This window comes from Leucoraja erinacea, chromosome 5, assembly GCF_028641065.1.
Source record: "Leucoraja erinacea ecotype New England chromosome 5, Leri_hhj_1, whole genome shotgun sequence".
NCBI classification, from domain to species: Eukaryota; Metazoa; Chordata; class Chondrichthyes; order Rajiformes; family Rajidae; genus Leucoraja; species Leucoraja erinaceus.
Genome location: NC_073381.1, coordinates 20,298,652 through 20,316,771, shown reverse-complemented (window position 1 = coordinate 20,316,771; position 18,120 = coordinate 20,298,652). Strand labels below are relative to the sequence as shown.

At 43.5% G+C, this 18,120-nt stretch overlaps 1 protein-coding gene across 3 annotated transcripts in view; it reads left to right on the top strand.

The window, feature by feature from the left end:
* The window catches only part of LOC129697012 (frizzled-3), a 52,393-nt gene extending 38,475 nt beyond the window's left edge, over positions 1 to 13,918 (top strand). For all 3 annotated transcript variants that reach the window (XM_055635198.1, XM_055635199.1, XM_055635200.1), the window contains 3 exons: positions 1,902 to 2,050; positions 5,261 to 5,491; positions 9,851 to 13,918. In XM_055635198.1, coding sequence (XP_055491173.1) covers positions 1,902 to 2,050; positions 5,261 to 5,491; positions 9,851 to 10,061 — 591 coding nt within the window. In that variant the 3' untranslated portion in view covers positions 10,062 to 13,918. The remainder of the gene's footprint in view (positions 1 to 1,901; positions 2,051 to 5,260; positions 5,492 to 9,850) is intronic.
* The last annotated feature ends 4,202 nt before the right edge of the window (positions 13,919 to 18,120 follow it).

Below are 18,120 nucleotides of genomic sequence, written 5' to 3'. Positions count from 1 at the left end.
ACTTGTTTCCCTTACCTCACATAATTCAATATCCTTCTCCTTGGTGAATACCGAAGAAAAGAAACTGTTCAATATCTCCCCCATCTCTTTTGGCTCTGCAGATAGTTGTCCACTCTGACTCTCTAATGGACCAATTTTATCCCTCGTTATCCTTTTGCTATTAATATAGCGGTAGAAACCCTTCGGATTTACTTTTACCTTACTTGTCAAAGCAACCTCGTATCTTCTTTTAGCTTTTCTAATTTTGTTGATAATTTCTTCCACTTTGCCAACAGTCTTGCATTTCTCAACATAAATGACAGTTGGGTTATACAAGCTCAAAGTTTTGCAGACACTTCAGGATATAATATAGTCACAAGGGATTTGTCTAAAGTTTCAGGAACAGATGACTCCAGTGTAATGTACAAAGAGGTCTGAACAGTTGAAATAATTTAACAATTCTGAGGTGAGATGTTTTACAAGTTGAGTAAATATTCTTAAGACAGTACTAATTTGGTAATGGACTATAATTTATAATTTATAATTCATCTGTCAGAGCAATAATAGCCACTAGCAATTGAAGAAACACCTGAAAGTGAGATTCTCTGCAGTTGATAAGCACTTTTTGTTTATATGGTCCATGATACTGCTAAGGTGTTTAGAAATGGTAAGCCTTTGCTCCATCTGGTTATTAGGAAATGCTCTTTATTCATTTTAAGACTCATTGCGTAAATGTAGAGAGAGAAGAGCAGATTGCATGTGTCGTGACAAGATGTGGTATGGCTTGGTGAGGTAGTGTTTGGGATTGGGGAATGCAAATAATTCAAGATATTAATCGTAACTGAGTCGATTATACAACTCTCCACCTTTATAGACAATAGGTGCACGAGTAGGCCATTCGGCCCTTCGAGCCAGCACCCCATTCAATGTGATCATGGCTGATCATCCCCAATCAGTACCCCGTTCCTGCCTTCTCACCATATCCCCTGACTCTGCTATCTTTAAGATCCCTATCTAGCTCTCTCTTGAAAGTATCCAGAGAACCAGCTTCCACCGCCTTCTGAGGCAGAGAATTCCACAGACTCCGAACTCTCTATGAGAAAAAGTGTTGCCTCGTCTCTGTTCTAAATGGCTTACCCTTTATTCTTAAACTGTGGCCCCATGTTCTGGACTCCCCCAACATTGGGAACATGTTTCCTGCCTCTAGCATGTCCAAACCCTTAACAATCTTTATGTTTCAATAAGATCCTCTCGTCCTTCTAAACTCCAGAGTGTACAAGTCCAGCCGCTCCATTCTCTCAGCATATGACAGTCCTGCCATCCTGGGAATTAACCTTGTAAACCTACGCTGCACTCCCGCCATAGCAAGTATGTCCTTCCTCAAATTAGGGGACCAAAACTGCACACAATACTCCAGGTGTGGTCTCACTAGGCCAATACCAATTCCAAAATCTTGTAGACTACAGGTCTCAATGTAAACATCCTATTACTTAAATGTAAGGAAGATTTCTACCGCGACCATCCTTTAACCAATCCAGTCCTGGATTCTTGCCACTCTGGATGGAGGAGAAAAGTCCTCGCCTCTAAGCCTACAAGATTCTTCAAATAAGTACCCCCTTTTTGTTATTCTTGTTTAAGGGAAATAATCCTTATTGTTTTTCTACCCCAACCCTTATTTTACACCCTTCAATTGAACCTTCTCTCAGGATCAAAACTAAAGAGCTGTAGCCTAAGCAGGATTTGTTCATCTCTAAAGTTTTCCAATTCTGGCATCATCTACCCTCTGCATCCTTCCAGTAATGTGACAGATACTTTATGCAGCACTCCGTGCTCTGTACAGATTTAGCATCGCTTCCTTGTTTTTGTAATCTATGTTGCAGCTAAATAAATAAACATCGTGCTAAATTGTTATCCCTTTCGAGGTGACGCAAGTGAGCCGCCCTGATCTTATACTCTTCCTGATGAAGTATCTGATGGCTTTGGTGGTCGGGATCCCATCCGTGTTCTGGGTTGGCAGTAAGAAGACCTGTTTTGAATGGGCCAGCTTCTTCCATGGGCGCAAGAAGAAAGAGTGAGTTTTCTGCTGTCATTTGTCATCCTATTTTATCAATCCATTTTGCAAGGAAATGTAGCATTCAAAGGGGTGTGTGTGAGTGGGAAACTGGGAAGCATGCTAGATATGTTGGGATTATTATTTGGCAGAAAAAAACTCCTATTCTTAGTTGCCCAAGACGCAGCCTTCCTCCAGTTCCCCATTGCACTTTGTGTGAGCACCATGTCTGCCCTATCTGCTAATGCAGCTGTTTAAATTCTGCAACAGCACCCCAAATGTGGCTCAAATTCAACATCCAGTTTTTGTAGGCTTAAATTACCATTCAAGTGAGATCCACAAACTCCAGACACAGCTAATGAAGATGCTGGTAATACCACCGCTTGGTATGCACTTTGTCATATTCCTTGTGGCAAAGAAGTGAGACCATTCAGCCCATCGAGCCTATATCAGCTGGAGACCAATCCCATTTCCCCTATAACCTGTTCTCACCCCATTCTGATCAATTCAACCACCCACTTGCGCGAGGGGCAATTTACAGAGTTGGCCAATTAACCGACCAAACCGCATGTTTTTATAGACAATAGGTGCAGGAGTAGGTCATTTGGCCCTTCGAGCCAGCACCGCCATTCAATGTGATCATGGCTGATCATCCACAATCAGTACCCCGTTCCTGCTTTCTCCCCTTGTCCCTTGACTCCGCTATCTTTAAGAGCTCCGTCTAGCTCTCTTGAAAGCATCCAGAGCAGCAGCCTCCACCGCCCTCTGAGGCAGAGAATTCCACAGACTCACAACTCGGTGGAAACGGTGTTTTTTGTCATTTCCGTTCTAAATGGCTTACCCCTTATTCTTAAACTGTGGCTCCTGGTTCTGGACTCCCCCAACATCGGGAACATGTTTCCCGCCTTTAGCGTGTCCAAGCCCTTAACAATCTTATATGTTTCAATAAGATCCCCCCTCATCCTAAATTTCAGAGTATACAAGCCCAGCATCTCCATTCTATCAGCATATGATAGTCCCGCCATCCTGAGAATTAACCTTGTGAACCTACGCTGCACTCCCTCAATAGCAAGAATGTCCTTCCTAAAATTTGGAGACCAAAACTGCACACAATACTCCAGGTGTGGTCTCAACAGTGCCCTGTACAACTGCAGAAGGACCTCTTTGCTCTTATACTCAACTCTTCGTGTTATGAAGGCCAACATGCCATTTGCTTTCTTCACTGCCTGCTGTACCTGCATATTTACTTCGAGTGACGGATGAACACGTGATGTGATGTTTGGGATGTGAAAAGAAACTGGAGCACCCTCAACTTGCAGGTTAATGTGGAGAACACATGTAATGGGGAGAGCAACTCGACACTGCTCCAATGGCCAGAGTTGTTGGAACTGTAAGGCAGCAGCTCGACTCATTGCATCATACTGCTACTCCTGGACTTGGCTTATCCCTGATCAGGACTGGCGCACACCCATTTGAACATGGTTGTTCTTTAAATCCACATGCGATTACTCCACTATAGCTGAAACAGTTCCACTGGGTGGCGCCAGCAATGGCTGCCTCGCCAACAGTTTGTTTGTCCCTTCCTTCTTTGTGTTTTAATGGTATGCTTTTAGTGGTCATTGACTTGTTTCATGTAGGAGGTTGGGGGGAACTTTTTCTAATCTCTCACCTCGACGGAGTTGCGATTTTTTTTTTTTTTTTTCCCTGCCGTATCGTATCTCCGTCCGCACTGCGGCATAACATCGAGGAGTTGGCAGCCTTTGCTGGAGACCGACTTCTGAGAGCCTGTGGACTTACCATTGCGGAGCCCGAGATCCCTTTTGCCAACGATCGACCTCAGAGCTCGAACCGTGGGTGCTTGCGGACTTAACATCATGGAGCGCGCGGTGTCTGGTCAGAGACCGACTTCAGGAACTCCTAGCTGCAAGAGCTTCGGCTGCCCCAACGCGGGAGTTTCGACCGCCGGCTGCGGGAGCTTCGATCGCCCTGATGGATGGTTCGACTGCCCCGACCGAGAGAATAAAGAGGAAGAAGAGGACATTTTTGTCTTCCATCACAGTGAGGAATCCGCTGTGGTGGATGCTTGTGTTAACTTTTATGTAGTTGTATGTCGTTTTTTTTGTATGGCTGTATGGTATTTTGCATATCAGTGTACCTTAATTGGTTCATGTGACAATAAAAGACTTTAAAAACCGTTGAAACTGTTGATAATGGAAATGGAGACACACTCAGACATTTGAGTGAATTTTGCCATTTAATTAAACGTATCTTAGATTTGGCATCATTTGTGTGCAATCATTGATTGGGGACGCCTAAGCAAGTCTGAGATGACTCCAGCAGCCTACTAAATTAGTTGAGTTCAAACCTCTGGTGTTTTCTGTTCTTGAGCCCATTTTGTAATAATGTACTGATGAACTGAAGTGCACAGTGTGCTTTTATGTTCCAGTGAAACAATTAACTCCAATTCAAACTTACCGCAACTCTTAGTCTCTCTCCCAAAGACCTTTCTAGTCCTGAGTTCCAGGAGTACCAAACAATCCGCAACCTGGGATACTAGATTTCAATAAATTAAGAGCATGTGCAAAGACTCGGTTTAGAGTGAAAGGGTGGAGGGATGAGGCAGGCTGTGGGAAAGAAGCTGAACACGTGTTGCTCAGCATGTGTTAATGTTAACGTACAAATGTTCCTGCATTCTTCGCATGCACCATGAAATAAGTTGACTCTGCATGAAGAATTTTACTAAGGTGCCCAGTTGGAAATTATTCTGTTCCTGAGCATATTTCGTTGTTCAGTCTGGTCAGTGGCTGTAGCTTAAATAACTTTACATTTACCCGGTTCCCCATAGTCTTACCAATCATAGATATTTATATTAATTAACTTCAGCATCAAAAAATTTGGTGATGGGCAGTAGCAATTTTCCAGACCTGAAAAGAATTATTCTTTCCAGAAAGAGTTAGTCTTAATTAACATTACTATCTCTTTTCCTGTGGAACTTGCCCTACTGTTTCAAAAGCCAGTATGTTTAATGGTATAACTCCTCGCTGTTTAAATCTATAAATGTAATCAGGATTTTGAAATGGAGGTCAAAGTCAGGGGTAAAACAGTGAGAAGTTGTGTTGGGGATGTCAGGAGTTGAGGATGTAAATGAAACCTAAAAGTTGACCAAAGAATTGTCTTCTCTTTAACTGGGTTCCACAATTGATCCCAGGTTCCTGTCTTTTTCATTTTCAGTTCTGTGAATGAGAGTCGCCAAGTTTTGCAGGAACCAGAGTTTGCTCAGTCTCTGCTGAGAGATCCAAACACCCCCATCATCCGCAAATCTCGAGGCACCTCCACCCAAGGAACATCCACTCACGCCTCCTCCCAGCAACTGGCCATGGATGATCAGAGGAGCAAAGCTGGCAGCGTCCACAGTAAGCTCAGCAGTTACCACGGCAGCCTTCACAGGTCACGGGATGGCAGGTGAGCTGCTCCGCGGATAAACCTTGGCTGAACCAGATTACTTTTTAGAATGTTCAGATTGAATTATTCTATTTAAAAAAAACTGATATTGGGTTTTGCACTGTTTAAATTATTCAGGAGTATTGTTTAATATTTCATATCTGGATGCACATAATCACAACACATTTCATATTTGATATACAGTATATCCAGGTATAAAGTTAATTTATGCAAAGAGCACAAGTATATATGTGTTTCATTGAAGGAAACATCTTAAATATAAGATGAACAAATCTGTGAATTTGAAAAATGCAGCTTAGCTTTAAAGTTCTTCCACAGATAGGTGCATGCATGTACTATTAGAAGGGGCCATAGATGTGGGTGTAGAAGTGAAAAAAGTGCAGATTGTTGTAAATGTACCCATTAATCACTGCAAGTCACAAGATACCAGAACTGAATGTTAACAGATCAAACACATTAAGACTGTTCTTTTGAAATGTGAAACCGAGGTAACCTGATTAAGGCCTATAAGTTTTGAGATCGGTAGGATAGACATAGGAAATATTTACACTTTCTCTACATATATGAGCTATGAAATAATTATTATGATTGTTATTAATAAAAGCAGTAGGTGATTTATAGAGTACTATTTTACCTGTTAAGGTGAACTGAGCTCCCAACCACAGAATTATTGTGATTAGTGGAGGAAAAGGGGGAAAAACAATTGTGTAACATGTTCAAATGTTAGATAGAGGGGATGGACAAAATATCCTGTTTCTGTTCAATAATAACTAAACTTGTTCAGTCCCCATGTGGTTAGTCTTTCCATCCAAGCCCAAGTTTAGCAATAGCAGAACATTGTGTAATGTTCAGATGTTATTAATCATATTACTACTTTAAGTAGTGTAACCTATTTCTAAAGTTACTAGTACACTCGTATGCTTGACCTCAATCCATTTGGAATGACTATCTACTAGTACCAGATAGTGATCATTACCCTTTTCACAAAAATCTACATGAACGCTCTCAAAAGGTCTACTTGCCATGACCAGGGTTGCAGTGGTGTTTTTCGTGGTTTACTCCTGTAATTTTGGCAGACGCTACATTTGCTCACCAGTGACTCGATGTCACTGTCAATACCTGGCCAATACACAAAACGTCTGGCAATTGACTTCATGCTTAAGGCCCTGTCCCACTTACGTGTCCTTGGCACGCAAATTACGCGACCTCGTCGTCGCGTTGAGGCGCAGGGCTGCGTGGGGCCGGTCCCACTGAGAAGGGCGGAGGGGTATGGAGATGTGCGCTGTACCTGGTGATCGCGTTGAGGCGCGACGGTCCCTCGAAGGTCGCGCGCAACTTCATGCTTCAGACTTCATTTGAAGATGGACACAAAATGCAGGAGTAACTCAGCGGGACCGGCAGCATCTCTGGAGAGAATGAATGGATGAACTTTCGGGTCAAGACCCTTCTTTCATTCTGAAGAAGGGTCTTGACCCGAACCATCACCCATTGCTTCTCTCCAGAGATGCTGCCGGTCCCGCTGAGTTACTCCTGCATTTTGTGTCCATCTTCAAATGAAGTCACGCGCTCAAAACGGTTATGCAGATGCATGAAGTTGCGCGCGACCTCCGCGGGACCGTCACGCCTCAACGCGATCACGAGGTGGCGTAATTAGCGTGCCAAGGACACGTAAGTGGGACAGTGGCTTAACCATGCCAGGATGTTCGGCATGAAGTTCATTCATAGTTTTGTTTCTCAAAGACTCTGGTACAACAACTCTGTAACCTCACTTAATGCATCCCTGCTCGCATGACAATTCATGGCAGCAATTATGGAAAGGCTTCAGCTCTGAGTTCAGAACTGAGTTCAATCCACTATCTATTTCAGTCCAACCGTTCAATGTCTGTTCGTAGACCCACTTCAATACAGTGTCTTTCTCTGTTTCTGCTGCAGTCACTGGAAAGTCTTCATCTACAATTTGCAGTGTGTAGATTGAGTTTCTCACTTCCCACGTCAGAGTTCTCATGGGGCAACCGGGACAACGCATCTGCAACTGTGTTGCACTTGGAGCTTCTGTACTCCTACTGGAATAGCAAAATTGCCCAGCGCTGCATCCTTGATGCTGCCATGGAAGGTATAGCTGACTTGGGTCCAAGTATTACTAGTAGTGGCTTGTGATCAGTCACTAGGGTGAATGGTCTGCCGAGAAGAAACTGATGGAATTTCCTGATTCTGAACACAATGCTGAGTGCTTCCTTTTCTATATGTGCCAAATATGCTCACTCGGTGATAAGGTGCCGGATTCAAAAGCAATAGGCTTTTCCTGCCCGTCGTTCATTCCGTGGGAGATCACAAGATTCAAGAGTTTATTGTCATGTGTCCCAGATAGGACAATGAATTTCTTGTTTTGCTTCAACAGAACAGAATATAATAGGCATGAATAAATACAGACCATACAGAATACAAATACACTGCCCGTTCAAAAACCCCGATTTCCTGTCTGTTCTGGTGTAACAATCCACCTAAAACTTAGCTGTACAAAGGCTATTCAGCTTGAGGAACTCGACAAAAAACAAAAATCTTATACAATCGCAAGGATGGCATCTTGCCACGCAGACGCAACATAGAGATAACCTGACAAATTCTCGAGGATTTGTCAAGCTGCTGTTTTAATCTACAGTCCCCTGCATAGAAGGATCTGTGGCCTATCGTGTCCAGCTTGCAAACAACTGCGACACAACCCCGTATTTGCTGTTTAAAAGGTTAAACAATACTGCATGTTGAAAAACAGTCCTGCATTGTATTTAAAGGATGAGTTCACAAACTCTATCCCATCCTCGTCACCAATTTTTTTAATATTCCGGCGGCAGAATGAATAACAACTTACACGCAGGTTGCCTGGATCACGAGAGAGAGCTTTATTACCCAACATTCCCTGCTTATTTTGAACACCAACTCATTAACATTTACATGGATATGTATGAATACATTATATTTTTCTTCCCCCAAGGAAAGGTTTCCAGATCAGGAAGTCTATTCTGCATGTCAGCTGAATTCTGCTGGTAGACATCCCTTGTCATCGACGGCCCACCCTCCCCATCTCAATGCATATTCAGTATAAGCAGCTGCCCCTGCTTGAATGTATCCCATGTTATGTTATACAAGGGTTTCATGAGCTTTGCTCATAACTCTCCATATAACCATATAACAATTACAGCACGGAAACAGGCCATCTCGACCCTTCTAGTTCGTGCCAAACACGTATTCTCCCCTAGTCCCATATACCTGCGCTCAGACCATAACCCTCCATTCCTTTCCTGTCCATATAACTCCAATTTATTTTTAAATGATAAAAACGAACCTGCCTCCACCACCTTCACTGGAAGCTCATTCCACACAGCCACCACTCTCTGAGTAAAGAAGTTCCCCCTCTGTACTCTCTCTATTTTGTTGACATCCTTCCTATAATTAGGCGACCAAAATTGAGGGATTGTTGAGGGATTGTCAACAGAACTTGGCCTAAGGCTTGCTGACCAGCAATAGAGATTCAAACCAGAACACTGGAAGAACTCGATGTGTGAAGCAGCATCTATGGAGGCAAAATGTGCAAATCAACATTTTGGGCTGAAACTTCGTATCAAGATTATGAGGAGAGTTAAGATGGCTGAATCCAGCAGAGGGTCTGGTGGGTGTGGTACAGGCTTGTAGGTGGAAGTTTAAGGAGAGAGGATAATAGGGTAATGGGAGAGATGCAAGTGGGGAAGAAAATTAGGTGAACAGGTGCGAGTTGCGGTATGAGAGAACCAAGATGTTGGTTTTTGTTCCAGAACCCACCATCTGCAGTCTCGTCTTAATAGAGATTGGGTGTTTTGGGGAGAGAAACTATGGAGCAAGATTGAAAGACTTTAATAATTCAATTCTTAATTTTTTTTTAATTCTGTAGTTACGCCATGATAAATTGTTACAAAACCATCGGCCATCATCCTGCCGGTCGTTCTAGCACTAGTTTCTAAGTAATTGCAGAGCTTAGTTTTTAGGTTAAATAAAAGATTGTGGAAAGGAATATATTGCTGATGCTTAGGGAGACCATCTGCCAGTGTTGGGAAGTTTTGTTTATTAGTAATCAATGTGTCCTCTGTCTTCTATTTTTTTTTTTTGTTTTTTTTTGTATCTCCAATCAGCTTTGAGTTTCCATATCTGTTCCCAGTTAAAAGTTTAGCATTGGCTAACATTCATCAAATGTGCTTTTAAAATGTGATGGGTGCTGCTGGCATGAACTCTGTATCGCCATCTATTACCAACCCGTAAACACAGCAGTTGACTATATGCTGGTCAAAAGAAAGGGCTAATGGTATGTGACGCTTAATGTTGTTTCTCCAGATACACACCGTGCAGCTTAAGAGCTCTGGATGAGAGGTTGGTTCACGGTAGTCTGCCACGGCTCAATGATCAGTCTCGGCAAAGCAGCCTACACCGCCTGAATGACCAGTCCCGGCATAATAGCATCAGAGATCTCACAAACCCGGCAACACACATCACCCATGGCACGAGCATGAACCGGGTCATCGAAGAAGACTGCACAAGTGCCTAATCATTGTTTCTGCAACAAAGGCAAAGCAAAGGGGCCTCTAATGTTTAAACAAAATCAATAAAACAGAAGCCTGAAAGATCAGCGACCAAACGCAAGAAGTCGATTTAAAAATCTAACAAATATGGAAGAAAATCAATTTTGGCAAAATGTGTTTAGAAGTTTCACGACTGTTGTAAACCTGAATGGGAAGGAAAATTACAAGCTGTTGGCCTGGGCTGCCTTGTTTTCAACATTGTTATCAGATCCATATAAATCAAATAGGAATATTGAATACCTTTCAGAATTGATGATGAGCTTTGATCTTAAGCTCCCAGTTTTAAAAGCCTTGTTTTGACACCCTTAAATACGTATTTTTGTGATTCTGATGCAGAAGGTGATTTAAAGACATTGACCAATATCCCATCACGGGAACACAAAGGGTAAATGTTTGTAATTTTTTGTTTCTAGCCTAATTGGAAAGACAATAGCATGTCTGTTAGTTTTCAAGGTACGCATCTTAAACCGATTGAATCCTGTTGTTGGAAACGGGATTATTGTGTGAAAGATCAAATAATGTTAAAAATATTGTAGAAATATGTTGTGTTTACTTGAAATTAGATTGGTTTAGGGAAGGGGCTAGTGCAAGTTCTATAGCCACTCCTCCTGTCAGGATGTTTCAATTCTACCTCATGCTGTCCCATCTAAAATATTATGGACAGGAAACATCATTCAGCTGTTTGGACTGATTCATTCATCACGGATGCATTTTTCTACTGGTTAACTCGCGCATTGCACTTGATGGATGTTGTTTTGTTTAAAGATGCAGCACAGAATGAGGCCCTTTGGCCCACCAAGTCTGCAAGGACCAGCGATCCCTGCACATTAACACTATCCTACATACAGTAGGGACAATTTATAGTTATAGAAAGCCAATTAACCTATGAACCCGTACGTCTTTGGAGTGTGGGAGGAACCCGAAGATCATGGAGAAAACCCACGTGGTCACGGGGTGAACGTACAAACTCCATACAGACAGCACCCATAGTCTGGATCAAACCCGGGTCTCTGGCGCTGAAAGCACTGTACGGCAGCAACTCTACCATTGCACCACCATGCCGTGGGGCAAGTTGATTTGTGAACTAACCTGTGTATTCAGATTTAAGAGCATGGTGCTAGTGTGATATGGGGCAATGACTTGTAATATCATCAGGAATTTGATATGCAGGTTGGTTACTTGCACCAGTTACAAGATGGGGTTCCAATAATACATAGTAACACTTAAAATTTGATGGACCTATTCGCCATTCCTAAAGCCCAGTGTTAAAAGAACATCTGGATAATGCCTGCTTTGGTTAGCAGCAACTCCAGGTTTACTAAATTACTGGGTTCATGACCTAAAAATACCCTTGGTAATCTTTTACTAATATCTGTCCAAGGGAAATTTTCAATTACAGTTTATGTAATAAAATCAAGCAGGGTTTCAGAAAGTAAGAACTGTTTAAAATCCTGCAATCGTCTCTCCAGTTGACTATTTAATTGAACTAGATAGGTGCTTTCAAACATTTACCAGTATTTTCACAAAAATGCTTGCTATATAATTAAATTCCACACCAGCCGTGCAGTCTGGAACATTTGTTTTGTTTTCTTATTGAAAATGTGACTCTTAATTGCAGTTCAGATTGGGTGTCAATCATAGTTATAGTACTTCCGTTTCTGATTCTGAAAGTTTAAGCCTTTCTGCAGGTTCTTCAGCACGATACCAAACTGGAATTTCAGTGTTGATACTGAGGAGTGCTGCATTGGTAGAGGTTGTACCTTTTGCATGGGGCACCAGTGCGGCCAGAACAAAATAAATCTTTATTTAACATTTGTGCCATACAGTGCTCAGCAGGAGATGCAACACTGGCCCTTTACCACATTCCTTCCTGCCACCCAAGAATCCAAGCAGTCCTTCAAGGGGAAGTAATTGAGGTGGTCTGCAAAGCAGCCACCCAATCTGCATTCTGTCTCTCCAAAGTAGAGGAGGCCACTGAGGGCAATACATGAATGTATTTAATGTATTGCTATCGGTGATTTCCTCTACTTTGGAGAGACTGAATGCAGATTGGGTGACTGCTTTGCAGACCACCTCAATTAAATTTGTAAAATGAATTTAAACTACTGGTCACCTATTGCTTTTTTTTCTGTACCATTCCCACTTTGTCCTGGCTTTGCCCTCCGATACTTTTCCCGATATAGATTCAAGGAACAACTTTCCATCTTCCAACCGACATGTGCAGCCCTTTCGATTTGATAATGAATTTAACAGTTTCAAATAACCAACCTTTTCAGGTGCAAATTCATCCACCTGAAACATCAATCATCATCTCTCTCAAGCCCCCTCTCTCTCCATAGATGTTCCATGGAACAGTACCACGCAGGAACGGACCTTTCAGTCCACAATGTTTGTGCTGAACTTGGTCTGCCTGTACATAATCCATATCCTTCTATTCCTCTGCCTATCTAAAAGCCTCTTAAATGCTGCTATCATATCATATCTGTGATCTGTATTTTCAGATAGCCAAGCAACAAGTTCCTCATGTTTCCAGTCCTGTTGAAGGATCTTTGACTTGAAATACTAGCTCTGTTTCTCTCTTCAAATATGCTGCCTGACCTGCTGAATATGCATGTTTTATTTGTTTTATTTTCTAGCTACAGTGAAATCAACATTCATTGATTTTTCATTTGGGTAACTGAAGATCTGATTTCTCCCGTGTCATGGTTGCCTTGCACAAATCAACACCGTTTAACGGTTAAGTAATTTACAACTACCGTTATCACAAAATCTTTACTCTGCTTGTGGTCTTGTTTTCTTCCGTGACCAAATGATTGGCTTGCTAAAGCTGTCCAAACATGACCAATAAGTCTTATCAACTACTCTCATCCAAAACGGAAACAGTATGCAGCAATCCTTCACACATCAGCAGAGTGGCTCACGTCCCATCTTTTTTTATTGACACATTATTCACCCTGAAGGTAAGGCTTAAACAGGATCCTAATAAATAATGGCTTCATACATTTAAAGTAAGACTTCAAAACACAAGAAAGAGTGGAATTTCAATATTAAAAAAGGGAACAATCAAGAGGACTCTTGGGAGAATTCTTGTTTCATTCTTGTAGTAAAGTAAACTCTGGTCAAGCTTTAATGCCTGCATTAAAATGGATTGATTTTGAGCTCTGAAACATGCTGTATTACTTACTGTAATTCAGAACTTATGTTGTTTTGAGATGAAAAGTAGCGGGATTAACTAATGGTGCCACACTTTATGTCTTCAACACACAATTTTTCCTTTGGAAACCAATGAGCATTTGTGCTGCATCTGTCCTTATCATCCTTCATAGTTGAATCAGCAGTGCCTATGATCACAATTTATCAAGTTTGTAATATACATATTGTCCTCCAGTTGCAATGGCCCAAATACACCAACGCCTTGTTGCTGGTTGTAATAGACTAGGCACTAGTAAGCCAACATAAAATGCAGCCACCAGCATCTTGCCAGTAGACAGTAACGGCAAGCCTGTTCCAGAGTTGCTAGGATTGGCAGCAATTCTGCTGGGTTGTTGAATCTGTTGCAAGAATCCTGTGCCTGAAAAGGGCATCAACTGAGACTGTTCGTAATAAAATGGCGATGGAAAGAGAAATTGATAACTTGCACTCACCCCATAAAAAGAGCCTGTTTGTTTACTATAGAATTGTGGCTGGATGTATAGTTTGGTAAAGTGTTTTTTATTTCCACAGGTTTAGCACTTTATTTGAGTGTATAGCTGTTGTGCAGTAGTTGTAAATTAGACTTTTTTTTTAGAGAGCGGTAGATTTTTAATAAAATAATCAAACCATTTTTGTGTGTTTGAGTTTTTTCAATTCATCAGTTTTTAATTTTCAATTTTAACTTTCAATCTCAAGCTGCTCAACTTTTGTATGACCCATTTGTTTTTGTTCATTCACCCTGCAGGATGTGGAATCATTTGTTCCCCTTCTCTAATTTACTTTGAATTGAGTTAATTTTCCAGGCCATTTGACGGATTTTAAGAATAAACCATTGGTGGGTCTGGGGTTCCAGAATATTTACTCTGGAAATATGTTAATGAGCTTGACTATATCTCAAATGACAATACAGTAATTTTTGCTGTCATTATTATGGGTGACTTATTTCCATTTTAATTCGAAATCGATTAAATTTAAATTCCACAGATGCTGTGGTAAGATTTAAATTCTAGTAGTCTGTATTACTCGTCTGGTCATTTCTGTCATCACTGGTACCCAGTAGAATAGTGCATTTAAAGTTATCAGTATACAGCTAGTTATCCAGTACATGACAATGTTAATAGGTGCCAGTAAATCAAATCTCCAATCTAATTACTTAATCTAATTTTCAGTTTACATTCAATTGTCACGTCATCACCCCAACTACAGGCTTGAGCTGAGGGAACTGAAACCACTTCAACATTTCAGCATTCATTTTGAAACTTGGGCCTAAATTGGGTCATTTGGCTTTCCATTTGTAGTCTGCATTTTAATTTTAGCCAAATTTATTTCCAGGCTAACCCAGATTGAGAGCAATACAGAGCAGAAATTAGCACTTTGATCAAGTTGCCAAACCAAGCTAGTGGCACTGGCCCACGTGCCTCCAAACTTAACTGACACCTGTCAAGTGTCTTTTAAATGGTGTAATTGTATCTGCCTTTGCCATTGCAACTGACAGCTCATTCCAGATAAGCACCACCCTCTGGAAAAAGTTGCCCCTTTAAATCTTTACCCTCGCACATTAAACCGTGCCCTCTACCTTTGGACTCTCCTACCCTGAGGAAAAGACTGACTTTACCTTTGCCCTTCATGATTTTATTTATCTCAATAAGGTCATCCCTTAACCTCCTATGCTCCAATGAAAAAGACCCAGCCTCTTCTTAGATCTAACCATCCAGACTGGGTAACATCCTCGTAAATAGTTTTAACACCTTTCCAGCGGTGTTATTCTTTTTGGTTGCCTTGACTGACCCATGGCAGTGGCAAACAAAAAATGTATGGGCCCCTTGATGCTGTAATTTTCTGTGGGAGGTTCACCAGCACATCAGATCTCTAAGAGGCTGAATACTGTAATCTTAAGTTACTTGCAAAACATATTTATATGCCTTAAAGTCAAATCCTGAAGCTCATACCTTTCAGTGGAAGTGAGGAAACCTGCAAGCTCAACAGAATCCCCAACATTGGAATGGGGAAACATTCCAATAAAAATTGATTGTGGTCAGGGAATGGCAAATATGGCCTAGGTGTTTAGAAAGTAAGCCACGAAGCATGGGACAGAGTGCAGGCTTTAGGGAGTAAGGATCTTTGTTCAGATAAAATGATGCTCTGAATGTCACTGGAGGTACCCAACCAAACTTCTGAGAACTGAGTCAATACAAATACAACCATGGGAGATCTTTGAAACCGTGATCTCAGCTCAAAAAGTGATGCTGGCATATGAGGATTGTGCAGATTAATAGGTAGCCAGTCAATGTTTATACTCTTTTTCTTAAAGCTTTAAGTTTACTACTGCTAGGATAGCAGAGAGGTTTTTAGCTAGAAGAATGGCAGAACAGCTCCCTCCAGAGGATTATATAAAGTAGACACTTAACCCTATCTCCAGCACTAACCACTGAATTTCCTCTGTGGCTATATTTATAAAATACTAGACCAAGTGCAGACCCGTTGGGTCTGTTTCCCCAACGCGCGTTTGCGGAGGGGGAGGAGGGAATGGGAGAGATTTGGGAGTGAGAGCAAAGCGGGGTAGGGGGGGGGAGGGGATGGGGAGTGAGAGGAGAGTGGGGAGGGCAGGAAGGGGGGGGGAGAGGGGTAGCAGGGAGTGGTGCAGAGAGAGGGGAAGGGGTGGGGGGAGATGGGGGTGGAGAAGGGCGGGAGAGGGGGGAGGAGTGGGAGGGGGGGATGGAGAAGGGGAGGGGGGGGGAGAGGGGAGGGGGAGAGGGGGGAGAGTGGAGGGGGGGGGAGAGTGGGTAGGGGGGGGGGAGTGGTAGAGGGTGATGAAGAGGGGGATGAGAGGGGTGGGGGGAGAGGGGAGAAGTGGTGAGGGAGAGAGGGGAGGGTAAGAGTGCGGAAGAGGTGTAGGGAGAGTGGTGGAAGAGGCAGAGATGGGTAGGGGGGAGAGGTGGGGGTGGAAGGAGTAGAGTGGGGTGTGGGGAGGGTGAGGGAAGGTGGGGGGAGGGAGGGGTGGAAGGAAGGGGAGAGGGAGGAGGAGGGGGGGAGTAGGGAAGGAGGAGGGGGATAGTGGTAAGGTGGCGGGGGGAAAGAAATGGGATGAGAGGAGTGCAGAGCGGTAGCAGGTGTGGTGGAAGAGGGACAGAGGAAGGGGTGGGGGAGGGAGGGAGGTGAGGAGAGAGATGGGGTAAGGGGTAGAGGGGGGAAGAGTGGGGAGAGGGAAGGGGTGGGGGAGAGGGAGAGAGTGAGGAGAGGGAGTTAGAGAGGGGTGGGGGACGGGAGGAGAGGTATGGGGAGGGGGAGAGAGAGATGTGGGGGGAGGGGAGGAGGGAGATGGGGTAGGGAAGGGAGGAAGAAGAGTGGCTGGAGGGGTAGGGGGAGAGGAAATAGTGGGGTGGGAGGGAGGGGCGGAGAGAAGTGGAAGAGTGGGGAGAGGTAGGGGAAGTGGTGGAAGAGGGACAGGGGGGGGGAGGGGGGGGGGGAGGGAGAGGGGGGGGGGGGGGGGGGGGGGGGGGGGGGGGAGGGGGGGGGAGGGGGGGGGGGGAGGGGGGGGGGAGAGAGGGGGTGTGGAGAGAGAGACGGAGAGAGGGAGAGAGAGTGGAGGGTAGAGGGAGAGGGAGACACAGAGTGAGGGGTGGAGAGAGAGTGTGTGGAGGGAGAGGGGTGGGGGAAGGGGGGGGGGAGAGGGAAAGGGGTGGGGGAGGGAAGGGAGGGGGGAAAGAGAGGGGTGAGGAGAGTGAGATGGAGAGGGTTGAGGAGAGGGAGATGGAGAGAGGGGATGGGAGGGGGAGAGTGTGGAGGGTGAGGGGGAGATGGGGGGGGAGAGAGGGGAAATAGTGGGGAGGGAGAGTGGAAGGGGGAGGGGTAGGGACAGTCCATCTGTTCCCCATTCCCTTTCACCCCCAATCCTCTTCCATTGGTGCACAACCTAATTATCTCAACACATGAAGTGAATATAAGAGAGACTCTAGGAATCCAGCACTGAGTAACTCATTGCTGCCCCCGTCGGCACAGGTATTATGGGACAAAGGGCCTGGCCCTGTGCTGTATGTTTCCATGTTCTATGTCCACCATCTACAAGGTTCAAGTCAAGAGTATGATGGAATATTCTCCACTTGCCTGGATGACAACAGTTTCAACTCCACTCGAAACTGGATGTCATACGGAATGTAGCAGCCATTTGATAGGTATCTTATCCACGACATTCACTCACTCCACCACCAACACGCAGTGGCAGCTGTTTGTACCATTTACAGGATACACTGCAGCAAATCACCAAGACTTCTCAGAAAACACTTCCACCTATAACCTCTACCATTTAGAAGGACAAGGGCATCAGAAGCATATGAACACCTCTGTCTGGAAAATTTTCTCCAAGCTACACATCATCCTGACTTGGAAGTATATTGGACATACAGTCACTGTTACTGGTTCAAAACCCTGAAATTACTTACACAGCAGCATAGTTAGTGTAGCCATACCTCGAGGACTGCAGCAGTTCCTTCTCAAGAGCTGTTAAGGATGGGGAATTAAATTTTGGCTTGCCCTGCAATGCCAAAACACCTTGAATGGAAAAAAAAATTGGAAGCTGGGTAGAACATTTAGCCATTGGTGCCTCCTTTGCCACTCAGTAAAATTACAACTGATCTTTTACCTTAACACCACTTTGCTGAATTAACCTCGTATCCTTTGATTCCCTTAGTACCTACAAATCTATTGATTTTTGTCTTGGGTGTACTGGGCAATGGAATCCACAGCTCTCTTATGTAATGAATTCAAGGTTCATCACCATCTTTGATGTAATGTTTAAAAACTATGTTCAGGCAAGTTGGGAGTTGTCTGCTGCAG